This window comes from Buceros rhinoceros, unplaced genomic scaffold, assembly GCF_000710305.1.
Source record: "Buceros rhinoceros silvestris isolate BGI_N320 unplaced genomic scaffold, ASM71030v1 scaffold42485, whole genome shotgun sequence".
Taxonomy (NCBI): domain Eukaryota; kingdom Metazoa; phylum Chordata; class Aves; order Bucerotiformes; family Bucerotidae; genus Buceros; species Buceros rhinoceros.
In genome coordinates, this window is record NW_010413021.1 from 3,722 (window position 1) to 16,842 (window position 13,121).

The 13,121-nt window shown below is 45.5% G+C and overlaps 1 protein-coding gene across 1 annotated transcript; it reads left to right on the forward strand.

Moving 5' to 3' along the window:
* Positions 1-11,397: 11,397 nt before the first annotated feature.
* GPR141 (G protein-coupled receptor 141) lies at positions 11,398-12,336 on the forward strand. The gene has a single exon (XM_010136570.1). It carries the CDS (start codon positions 11,398-11,400, stop codon positions 12,334-12,336), a length of 939 nt encoding a protein of 312 aa, XP_010134872.1.
* Positions 12,337-13,121: the final 785 nt, after the last annotated feature.

Consider the following 13,121-nt stretch of genomic DNA (forward strand, 5'->3'; position numbering starts at 1 on the left):
CAATGTATTCACCTCTCAGGTGTTACCCGAGCAACTGAGGACATGCTGTGGAGAGGCTGAGCACTCCAGGAGAGAAATAGCCAGACAGGTGATGCTAAACTCCTATTCCCATGTGTCCTTTTTCCATTTCAGCACCTTTTGCCCTTTTTCTTTCTTGCACCTCTTATGCTTAACTCGTATCTAACAGAACAAGGTAAATGAGCCCCCCAAACACATGGCCGTCCATTGACCGGGTGCGTGAGACAGCCACACTTGGTCCAATCGCACTTGACGGCTGGTTGTGGTTTGTGGGCGATGGGCGACGTTTCAGGAAGCAGCGGAGCTGGGTGCTGTAGCAGTTCTTCAGCAGCGCTTCTCTGTCGAGTCGGGGAGTTGTGCGGAGAGAGGTAAGTGCTGCAAAGGTGCCTAGCGGAGGCGGACGTGCAGAAGGGAGTGTTTTACCCCTCACCTTGGGGAGGAGGAGGGAGATGTTCAGATCTGGATGGAGCTTAGCGGCAAAGCTGGGAGGAAACGTTACAGGATGGAAGATAAAAGCGCTGTGGGTTGTTAGTTGTGAGTGTCAGATTTTGTGAAATCAGTAGTTAAAGGTGTATTTTGAGAGTCAGCATTGCAGGAAGGTTCCTGCGTCCCTTTACAATAGCTCCACACTTTCATAATCCTCTCTGAAAATTAATGCATTGAAAGAAAATGTAAACCAGACAGACAAGAGTAGAGATTGGTTTTGACAATCAGTCTAAAAAAAGAATGAGAAGGAAAGTTCCATAGTGTTTCTACTGGCTTTCTCACAGGCTTTGATACTCTTTCATGAAGAGTAAATATTTCAAGATCACCTCAGATCACAAGTCGCCCTGATATTCAGAGGGTTGCCAGCTCTGCCATCACTTCGGTGCCTTTGGACACCTTTTGTGACACTCCCGGACTCTTGCACAGCTGAGCGAGGACAGCTGGTGAATGGTTGAGTGTCCACATCTGGGGGGCTTTGGGTGGCTGGCTTAGCCACTGGTTATCTGCTGCGACTTTGACATCCCTGTTCTCCCGTTGCTCGGCGTGTGCAGGAGCCCATTAGGAAGCCGACAAAGGAATCCTGGGTGAGAGGTTTTTTCATTTAATTGGTGCTGCAGAGCTTTCCTTCTCTAGCCAGAAAGAGCAGCTGAGTGTCTTTCTCAGTGAGCAGGGAATAGAAAAGCATGAACTACAGATATATCAGACAAGATAGAGCTGTGGCTGGAGGACAGAGTGGTCAGAAGATACACCAGCAAAAATGACCCATGTCACCGCATGCACGCAGTGTATGTGTATTTTATTCGGGTAACTATGCAGTGGTGTTCTGTCTGGACCCCGTAACTTTGCTGGGTGATACGTCAAGTGCATCATTTTTATCTCTGTAGCAGCAGTGGCAGCTTTTCTCTTCCCCTTGTGAACCCACAGCTCCACGCCCTTTCTGCTGAGAAGAGAGAAAGTAGCGGAATTGTTTTTTCACCTTCCACTTTGAACTGTGCCATGCAGTTCTCCTCTTTGTGACAGCGTGATCAGGTGAAGCACACAAACGACTTCCAGCAGGGAAGAGCAGGCTGCAGGTTTGAAGGGTGCCAGATCCTCTGTAAGCCCTGCCCGTACGCTTGCTGCTGCCCAGGAGCATCTCACTACACGAGAGCTTAAATCTCCCCGGTGTTCTTAGCACCCACGGGAGGGCATCGCTCCTGGGGTGCAGCCTGCACGTGTGCCAGCAGTGTGCCTGCAGAGCAGAGAAAGGAAACCTGCAGCGTCATGCAGGGGTACCGAAACCAGCTCTGCGGGAGCTGACTGAAGCGCTGAAAATACTACAGCCTCTAAGCTGGGAAAACTGGGATAAATTTGTCACACCAACACAGATTTATCACCAGCTACCTATTTAAAGCTAGCTTAGATATTTCTGCATAGCGTTGCGTTCTGAATTGCACACACGCCCCAGGTTCACATGGTAAAGCCGATGCCATATGGAAAGACTTCACAAATTTACCCTCTTACCCCTGTAACAACATGTGCGGGCTGCTTCTTAATCTGAAACAAAAACAATTCAGGGGAAAAATGCTTCCAAAAAAAAAAAGGCATAACAAAATATAATGCTGGAGCCTCTCACCAGATTAATCGACTTCTGCCTAACCTAGCAGAGATTTCTGGTTCATGTGAGGATAATCTTACGTGTGGGAATGGGATGAGCTCAGATGCTCAGTAACTTGTCGAGGGGAAACTGAATCTGAAAATTAAGTGGAGAGAGCCTTTGATACAGAATTCATTATTTTCTTGTCAGCTCACTGAACAGAGTGGAATCTTTCTTCTTCAGTGAAATTAAGGGGAAAAGAGTTTTAGCCAAAAGAGGAGGCACAAGGAAAATCTGGAGTGGATACTGAGTAGGCATTGCTTTAGCTGCACTTCTCAGCGTGCCGGTGGTACTTAGCAATACCATCAGAATGGTGAAATCTGTCATCACGAGGGCTGTAGAAATCACCGAATCACTTCACGTGATGAAAAAGAGGCTATGGCCAGCCTAACAAATCCCGTGGAGAAGCTGAAGGGCCTGTCACTGCCATACTGTGGCTATTTTGCTTTGGGATCGCAGTCTGCACGGGGTGTCTCTCACACCACACACTGCTGTACCAACTTATGTTGGTGCTCTTCTGGGCTTCTCTCCACAACGCTCTGCTGATTCAAGGTAGATCTTACTAATTTTTTTTTCTATACATCTGTCGTGTGGAGCTCGTATCACGCAGGAATGTCCTGCCCATCTGTCTTCAGCAAAGAAGAGCTCACAAGAGCGGTAGCGAATAATGATGTACAATATTTGGCACTTACTCTTTCCAGTGATTGGAAAGATGTGCAGAACATCAAATAACCTCGATGAAATGACAAGAAGAAAGTTAGGCAGGAAAGCTACTTGACAGTTTATTCAATTCTGTATTTTATAGAGTGGTCTAAAGACCAGCCACAATAGCGACCCAGTGGCATGGAGTCCTGCGCAACACCGCAGCACAGGGCACTCCAAAACCAAGTAAGCAGACTTGGGCTGGAAAAACAGCATTATGGCCACAAGCAGCATGGCCCAAGGTTTTCTGGGGAGTCCTGTGACAATGAAATGGGGAGAGAAGCTAAGAGAAAGCAAGGAGGATGAGGAGGATGGTGGGACAAAGGGCAGGTGAGGGTGCTCTCCCCGCAGCCCAGAAGAGCAGCACTTACTGTAGGTTCTTCTACAGCTGCTCCTGGCTGGACTCTCTCTAGCTTCATCCTTAAATGTTTCAGCTGAACTTCAAATAGAAAAAAGTGTTAAAAAATGCACCAAGAATGAGCTTATTCCTCACACAATTAGCTTCACACTTTGACAAATGCACTAAAGATCTTAATTTGACATATGCTTATCGCTAGCTCAGAAACCTGCGGATTTACTAGCAAAACGAGCCACTTCAGCCCAAACAATTGGATGTCACAGAACACTTGCATGCACAGAGCGCCCCAGTCCGTTACGCAGACCTTAGCTCTTGGAAAGGCTCAGGAAAGCTCAGGAGAGGCTCTTGCCAATTGCTGTGCTTCATGAATGCAGTGTGGAACAATTCCCTCGCAGTAAATTGCTCAGTTCTGGAAGAACGAAGAGGAACCCTGAACTCCTGCCTAGCCCAGCTGTAGGAGTGAAGTCATGGATTTCAGTGTGCTTATGCTGTGGTAGGAAACCATAAATATCTGTGTGTGTATATTCAGCATGAAGGTGATCATTAGTAAACTGATTTTTTTTTTTTCTATCCCGGTGAAAACAAGCTCCGGTAACAGTGAATTGCTGTGCAGGATTCCTGATGAAAGGCGAATCTTGTGAAAAACCTTCTGGCCCGGGACAGATGTGAGCTAGTAAAATCCGGCTGAACAAGTTAATACTAAAGTCGGTGATGGACTGCTGGAAGCAGGCAGTTGTTAAAAAATGAGCCAGACACCTTCTCAAAAGGTCTGTTTAGACTGGAGGCTGCGCAGGTATCTTGATGTGGATTTAGGTTTAGGTTTTGTAGTAGTTTTTGTTGAAAGATCTGGATTACGGTAAGAGCTGAAGAGAAATTTGAGGTGCTTTTAATGATACTTGAACATGGAATGAGGTGCAATGTTGGTGCTTCCAAGGGAGGGAGAGGTAGAGATAGGCTGAAGGGGCAATAGACTTTCTCCACATCGCTCTGCCTCACTACTTTTAAGCAAATTTCATTTCAGTAGTATTACCTCGGGATAGTAAGCTGCAAACTGGGTATTTCCCTGCTCCCCAAATAAGAAAAGGGAACCAGGAGGGGGCCACCAGCTGTACTTCCACTCTTCAGAGGAGCTTCATTTTATCTCACTACTGTGCAAAGATGTGCGAAACGAGGAATTGCAAGTCACACTTTCTTCTCTATACTTTTCCAAAATGTTCTTTCAGAGGTGTCACAGGCAGTGTTTCTCACTCAGAGGATGCCTTGCACCTCCTGGGTGACAGCCACGAGTCACAGAGGCTTCAGAACCCAGCTAGAGACATTTTAAGAAACCTTCAAAATGGTCTTGGCTGTTATTGATGCCGAACATTTTTCTTTTTGTAGGTAATTAATATCTTTCTATTCAGGTGCTTGGAATAGTAAAGAAATTTGAGTCAAAAATGTATGTCCAGCAGAGCTGATTTTATTTGGGTAACTGTCCCTTGCACTTCGGGGAGTATTTCAAAACTCACCCTGAGCAATCTCAGGTTTAGAGACCCCTCTGGGGGCCTCATTCTCTGCTACCAACACCAGCTCAGTGTTCTGCTCCAGCTTTACCCTCAACTCCCTAAAAGTCAGGTTACCCACAGTGAATTTAAGATGTTCAGGTGGATCTTAGTCTTCGCTTTCTGCCTCCTACCTAAGGGAAGGAGAGAAGTAGTTCTCCAAAAGGCACAACCACCACACCCACAAACCTCCTACCACCCTGTATGGTCCACTTCGGAGTTAGTTAGGACTCCAAATCCTTGAGTCCCGATGCAATAAATATAGGAAACCCAAGCACCTGGGTTGCCATGGTTATTGGGTGTACAACTCTGAGTCTGGAACAGCTGAAAAATCAGCGTGTATTATGCTGAGCGTAAAAGACGTGGTTCTCTTTTCTCAAGGGCCTTTCACACAATCCAGAGTGGAGGAGCCTTGATGCTACTCACATCTCAGGACAAGTAGTCCTTGAAATCTGGGCCAGACTCCATTATTAAACTGTTATTAAACAGCCTTGACCCACAAAACTGTTGCTATAATGCAAATTCAAACTAGGTGAAGGTCTGATCCGGGAGATACAACAGTGCAAACCCAGCATTGTACTTCTTGTAGATCTTGGGGTGTTGCTAAGACCATTGGCAGTTACTCAGGCCTTAGAAAATACGTGCATTTCCAGCAGCTGGGTTTAAATTCGCTGGTGCGTGGTGTTCTAAAAGAATCACATCCTCCACCAGCTCAGTACATTATTGGTAAAAATCTAAATATACCAGCCTGGAATCTATTCTTTCAACCGCAGCAAGAGAAACGTACTCCAGAGATTATACATGCTGTTGCTAAATCTTGGGCAAAATTGCATCAGTTTAGCAGGGAAAATGAATTGCAGTCTTGTGCATTAAGCTGTTATACCTGTCTAGAGCTTGACACTAACTACAGCTTAGAGACGAACACCGATAATGAGGATGTCAGTCCCAGACCATTCTGTGGTATTTAGTCCTGGGTCAGGCTCTGGCTGTGCCACAGAGGTTTCAGTTTTTTAGCTGTGGCATGGGGGGAATAATACGTCTGCCTTTTAATAGAGCTTTGAGATCAGTCGTAGGAAGGTGCTAGGCAAGAGCTAAACATTATTATTATTATTATACTTTTTTATATTACCTGAACAGCTCTTTAGCTGTCAGCCACTGTTCAAGTTGCTAAGTGCCAGGAGACAGTGTCCATCACACACCAGTCTGTTGGGAGGTACCACAGAGCCTTCTGGTTTTTTAACCAAAAGTGAAGCAACAGGATGCAGTCAGTTGAGGTGTTCTTGTGTAAGATTCCATGCAAACATTGGGCGTTAGTGCTGTTGCTTTCAAACCTACTATGCTCAAATACAGCTGTGTGTTGTGACAGAAATGAGCTAAGCCTGCAGGAGGGCAAAACTGACCTTGCACAGACCCCTCGTAGAGACTCAGTCCTGCGGTAAGACCTCTTTTACCACACACACCACACAGCGACCATCGCCGCTGAGGAGCCTTCGACACTGACGTGGCTGACGGTTTTTGATAAAATCTCTTAGTTTCATTTTGCCAGCACTGTTCTGGTGTAGCAGTGGCACCGAGTCCCAGGACCTGGATGCTGAGCTGCAGTTTTGGCAGAAAGGAGGGCTGAGACCTGCTGCTGGGCTTTTGGGTGAGCTCCTTTTCATGCCTTACGCTTTGGCGTCTGTACTTTAACCACATCCAAACCCACACATGGTCAGTGACAACACAGATCATGTTTTGCTCCTGTCCTACCCTGTTTTCTCAAAACAGTCTTTCAAATGATCCCTTCCACTCCGGGAAAGAACCGCTACAAATGAACCTCTTTGTGATCTCTGGGGCTTACATCTGCATGTAGCCTTGATCATTTTAAGCAGTGGAAGGATGTAACTGTTCAGAAACGGGAGGCTCTGAAGACCTCCTATGGCTAAGAAATAGCTGCAAATTAGGGGATTCTACGATGCAACTCAAAATCTCCCCGAGGTTGGTGCTTATCACAAAGCTGAGGCTTGTGGTTGTTGCTTCGTCATAAGCTCAAAGAAGGAAGTAAGGCAGTGACTATATGAAATATCAAGTGTTTTGCTTTTTGTTCTTAGAGCTTCCCTAGAATGAAGAGACGAATGAACACCACTTGAGAAGAGCGGAGAGAAACTCTCAGCTGTGAGTAGACCCAGAACACCCTTTGGTCTGCAATGCTTTTAAAACAGTCTGCAATTTCAGGAAACAAAAAAAGGATCCGGTTGTCTATTTTATTTTTAACACCTTTTAAAGCTTTTCCGCACAACGGTTTTCAGCGTCGTTATTTGTGATTTCCCAGCACAGGAAAACATTGCCTCATCCTTTGTCATATTGCTACCCTGCCGCCTAAAACTGGGAGGCAATTTGTTTTGATGTCCTCCAGCTTTGTGGGTGTGTTTGATGTCATCCGATCTCTGTGAAGACTGGAAGGGTCAGTTTGTTCTCTGCGATAAGAGACAGCAAGGACAGTAAACAGTTATTTTTAGGAAGGTTCCATGGTTTCCATTTTTGTGTAAAAACTGCGAAAATCTCAAACAAAAAGAGGACTAACTCAACATGTTTTTCCATCCCATTTGTTCTTCAATAGTCTGGATTTAAACTGAAAAGGATCAGGATAATGATGATGCAGCCTGCAAGACATGAGTCAATGAGCTGCTGAATGAGTCAGAGCAATCACTGAAAGTCGTTTGAAAAAAGTCAGTATCTAAATGTAAACACACACTTGATATTTCATATTTTTAATTTGAAATGTTTTCCTTCAAGCAGACGTTCATCCTTCAGACTTCAGGTGCGTGTGGTTATTTTGAAGTGAAGGGAATTCGGCAATTATTCTAGTGGCATAGCCTTCATTACCATAACCCAGCATGGAGTCAGAGCAAATCGAAAAGCAATTACAACGCCCTCAGCAGAAAGCATCTCTGAGACTAAATGAGGACGTTTGGAAACAAATGCACATTTTAAGCAGACTTCTGTGAAAAAATATTTGTACTTTGCACTGCCTCCAGCCTAGTCTAGTTCAATGCAGAAATGTCAGTTCTGACAAATGGTCATTTTTCCATTTTATTGAGTCTGTCAAAAGTGGAAATCTTTCATTTGAATTCAATTTTTCACCCCTCTGAATTCAAATGAAACGTCTCAGTTGGGTGCATGGAGGCTGCAGATGCTGCTTCTGCAGAACCCGACTGTCCGAACCAAGTTGGAGCACGACACTGATGGAGACAGTTTAGCGAGGAGCCACAAGGACGACTGGGATGAAGAGAAAATAAGTATCTTCTGTCTCTTGTCTCTACTTATCTCCAGGTATCTGTAAGGACAGCCAAAACTTGAGAAAAGGTTTTTAAATCTGAAGAGAAAACTGGAAGCACGTACTGTGCCTTTAAGCTGAGGTTGTACAAATTCTGTCTAGAAATACAGTTCACTGGTTTTTTTAACAGTAGGATAATTAATAGTAAGATAAAAGAGAAACAAGTTCCTGAATGAATAATGTTTTATTGGGAAGTTTTTGACAGAGACTGAGTCATTTTTGTAAATGATATGCTCTGGCCTGAAGATGGTGGCAAAGTGAGGTCCTGTGGGCTGGGCTGCACAGGAAGGCACAGGAAGTGAGTGGGGTGGCCTTGTCCACACTGGTAACTGATGAATCTTGAGAGCACAACAAACTGTTTGCTGATCATATTTCTGAAAGAACCCGGCATCTGGCCTCTTGGCTATCTACCTCCTTAGTCAAACTAAACCACAGCTGTTTTGGCAGTTGTCCCCTGGCCCTTGGCACCAGCAGATGTTTCTTTAACTGCTGTGGCATTCAAATGAAGTGGCTGCCCAGCATTGCCCCACAGCTGTTCAAAGCACACGTACAGCAGAAGTTTAGCCAAGTGATAAGTGGCTTAACACAGAGGAAGAACAAACCTTGCTCCAAAACTTGAGCGATAGCACTGAACTGGCAGCAGCTAGAGGGTGTAGGAAGGCATGGAAAGAAGAACACATCCTTGAGGAGAAACTCTGCCTTTGGGCGCACAATGAGGTAAATCCTCTCTGTGTCCCTTCCGTTCTTAGCAATGTCAAGAGCTAACATCAGTGTTCATGAAGGGAAGACGCCTGGGTGAGGCAAAGCTTCAAATTAGCGTCTGAAGGAGCTCCTTGGTGCTTCAGACATTGTCTGAGGCCAGGAGGTGTGTGAGGAGAAGGCAAGAAGGGATGAGACTGAACGGTAACTCTGTGACCAGGCTACAGCCACTCTGTAAAACGCAAGGTAACGATAAAATAGCTTAAAAAACTAGTTTTGAGCAAGCTGGATTCAGTGCTGAAGCAACGCTGTTAGAGCTGGCAAGTGCTTACACCAGCTGACATCGGCACGGGGCTAAGCGGGATCGGGAAGACCATCTCTCAGACAGCTTGGTACTGCGCTCAGCGGTCTCTTCTGTTGCTCCTCCTCTGCTGTGAGATATTTTCCAGCTCTTGGAGACTTCTGTAGATCACGTTTCCTGTGAGGTTCAGTGTATATCCTTATGTTATATTGTTAATTAGTCTCTGCACCCATTCTCATGTCACATGTTTCCTGTAAAGTTCTGGCCAAAGGACTTGTTAGTGGTAGTTCAGGTCAGTGAGTTGTAGCCGTGAGAATGTCAGTACAATAGGAAGCCTCATTTCACCAGAAAGCAGCATTTCCTATGTGAAACACACTCTGCATCACGCTGTACTCTGCATTCATCACAGCTACTGGCAGCTTTTTCCTTTAAGATTAATGAGAATGAGATTTCCTGCAGAACCTTACAACAAAGGGATTTAGCGACGACCGCAAAATTCTGCAGAAACCTGTGTTTCAGTGTCTCGGTTGCTTATTTGCAGACAGAAATAGGTCTCTCACTGCCTCCTTAATAGAAATGTCTGAGAAAAATAGCAGTTATCTGACTTTCGCTTATCTGTTCCTGACTGCCTTCAGTTCCAGCGTCACTGCTGGGCTCCGAAGGGTGACTGCAAGGGGTCCTTCCTCTCCAATCGCAGCATCGCGGCTGGGGCTGCTCGCACCAACCCGTGTTTCCAGCGTATTGCTGTTAGTGGCACTTTGGAAACTTTAAATACGCATTTTAAATTAAAGCAGTGCGATGGTGCCACTTTTTAGAGACATCTTTTCGAATTAAAGCTTAACAACTTGGAGAAACTGCTGAACAGCTATTGCTCATCCCTGCTGGCGTGCCCAGTTGTGAGGCTGAAACGCGATGAGAACAGAACTGGAAGGAACTTGCATGGTTTCTGATGCAAGAGCCGCCGTGTGCCAATCAGCGGCACCTTGGAGATAAAGCTCTTTCGTTGCAGCCCTTTTTACTTCTCATAATGCACTGGAATTCGATGTCCACATAACCCTGAAACACAGTTTCAAACAGAAAAGGTCAGCAAGTGCCAACAACCAACACATCAGTTGCATTTCTGAGGGTTACAGTGAAATACCTGGAGTCTTTGAGATGTTGGGATAGCTAGAGAATAACTCACTTCTCAAGGTATAAAGAGATTGTGATGACTTTAGGGGTGAATGCTTAGAAATATTGCTAAGAAACAACAAAAAATACCAGAGATGCATGGCAGATATTCATTCCCCACTGCAAGCAAAACCGGTTTATTAAACTGTTACAGGTTTTGTCTCTTTTAGTACAGAGCCCAGCACGGTTCGGTTTTCACCTCTCCTCTGTGACCGTAGTGTGGACATCGCCTTAATATTTTCATAGATGCAGACATATTTCAGGATAACGCCCTGCCTGGACTCTTCCTCTCCCAAGATGGTTGTGTGGTACTTAAGAATCCTACCACAAGTTATAGTTAGAATTATAAGAACTATATTTAATCTCTCTTTGCAACAGTAATATACTAAAAATGCGTGGCATACTTACTAAATTTGCTAATAACTTTCCTTTGGTCTCAGCTCAGGCCACAGTTGCACCAACACAGGATGCCCTTTCCTAACGTTTTCTAAGAGCCCGTTTTGTAACACCCAGTTACCACACATCGGATGTGAGAAGACCCTGAGCACCAGGACAGCACCGCCCACGCTACCCGGTCTGGCAGGAGCTGAGCAGGATCTCCATGGAACATGGGTATCCATGGTGTTTAATCCCTTACTCATGTCCATGGAGAAGAAAGAGTTGACTAATGTGTGCAAAACCCAGCTCTCAGTAACAATTTGTAGCTTTGATAGAACAACATATGGTTGTTATCTGGCTCGGGGAAGGGCAGATTTGGGTTGCAAATAAACAAACTGGTTTATGAGTAGCAGAATTTGAACGGTATCTCTGATCTGCACTGCAAAAGCATGCAGATGCTCAAAAGAGAGGAGAACTAGTAACAGAGAGAGCTCAAAGCCACCAGAATTGTGTCATTTCTCTAAGGATCTCTTCTTCCCGCATCCTGCTAACTCATGCGTGGTTGTAAGGGGATGGCTAGCAATGCCTTAAGGACTAGAGCGGCTTCTCTGCCTGACCTTCTCAGCCATTTTTCTCTAGGCTGCAGGGTTTTTGGATAATACTAGCAGTTACAGCTTGTGCCTGCTGTAAGATTCCAGGTTTATCCCAGGTGGAAAGCTCTGCTGGCTTTTCAGGTGGGCCCTCTCATTCCTACCTTCTCTTAGTCTTTATGCATTCTTTCATTTCTAGAATATGGACGCAGAAGATTTCAGGAAGATGGCTGAAGAGAACAGAAACTGCAGTGACTCCTGCCGTGGCTTCACTCACACCAACGCCATGAGTGCCATACTGATCACTGTCTACTCTGTTGCCTTTGCTGGAGGTGGGATCGGGTCCATCACAATGTCATTTGTGCTGGTCAAGATGAACACTCTGTCCGTGACCACTACAGCCATCATCAACCTGGTTGTTGTGCACACCCTCCTCCTCTTCACGGTGCCCTTCCGCCTGTACTACTATATCAACAAGAAGTGGATCTTCAAGATGCCGTTTTGCAAAATGGTGAGTGCAATGGTGCACATCCACATGTACCTGACCTTCCTATTCTACGTCATCACGCTGGTGATCCGGTGGCTCGTCTTCTTTCAATGGAAGGACAAGGTGGAGTTTTACAGGAAGCTGCACGCCATGGCGGCAAGCGCTGCCGTGTGGGTCCTCGTCATGGTCCTTGTGGTGCCAGTCTTGTACTTTGAGTATGGACGCTCAGGCTCATACAATGATACAACGTGCTTTAAGTTCCACAAAGAACTACAGCAGGAGAGCGTGAAAGCTCTGAACTACACCATAGTTGTGGCTATCTCCTGCATTACTTGTGTCCTCTTGGGCCTGCAGATTTTCATCCTGGTAAAAGTGGCGAAAAAACTTTCCACCTCCCTCTGGTCGCACCAAGAGTTCTGGGCCCAGGTGAAAAACTTGATTTTCATCTGCGTCATCATAATTTGCTTCCTCCCCTATCACCTCTTTAGGGTCTACTACATGCAGCACATGAATGACCAGTTAGAAAGCTACAATGAAGTGTTTTTAGGTCTGACTGCCCTCAGCTGTCTGGACCTGCTGTCGTTCGTGCTGAGCGGGAGCCGCCTCTTCAAGCAGAATGTCATCACGCTCCGCAGCCGGTTGCCTTGCTGCTAGCGTCAACCTCCTGCGGCATGCATGGACCCGAACGTGGCAGAGCATGGCAAACCTCCTCCTCGGCAAGCCAGGGCGGTCCCTGGAAGCACTGCAACACACTCGGGCACACTCTGCGCGGCTGCTCCCCAAAACTACGGGGCAAGCCACCTCCTCCAGGGTCTCAGCTGGTGAGCTGGAAGGTCACCTCTGGGGCTTCCTCATGGTGCTACCTAGTGAGTTGTAGATGCACGTGGAGGAGAGGGAGGAGAGGGCATGGGCTCTTCCATCTTACCCCTTTTACATCAAGGTTTGTGAAGTCAAAGGCACTAGGAGGAGACTCAGGAGTATTCGCAGGGTGTATAGAAACACAAATAGAAGAGCAGGTTTTTTTATGGAATAAGGTGCAGATTTTTGGAGCTTAAAGATCTCTGTAATTTTCCTCATACATTTCTTATTTATTCTCCCCAGGCTCTCATAAAATATAAGGAAAAGCTTTTGTTCCTCCTGAGTAGGTCTGTTCCTTCACTGGAAAAACAAGCATAACTTTCAAGTTAGTTGCACAATTAAACCAACTCTTTAAAAACAAACCAGAAATAAATAGTTATTTCTTAAACTCTTTCCTCAAAATCACCTTTTGGAGATGGTCTCACTGCAGCAGAAAAGACTTTTGTTCGCTTTCCCACATTAAGAAAAGGTCTCATAACAACAAAAATTTCAGATTGTTACTGAAATGAACATTGAGCGCAAACAAAAGCCTGTATTTTTATTCACATAATTGATCAATTTTTAAAAAATATATCTTTAAA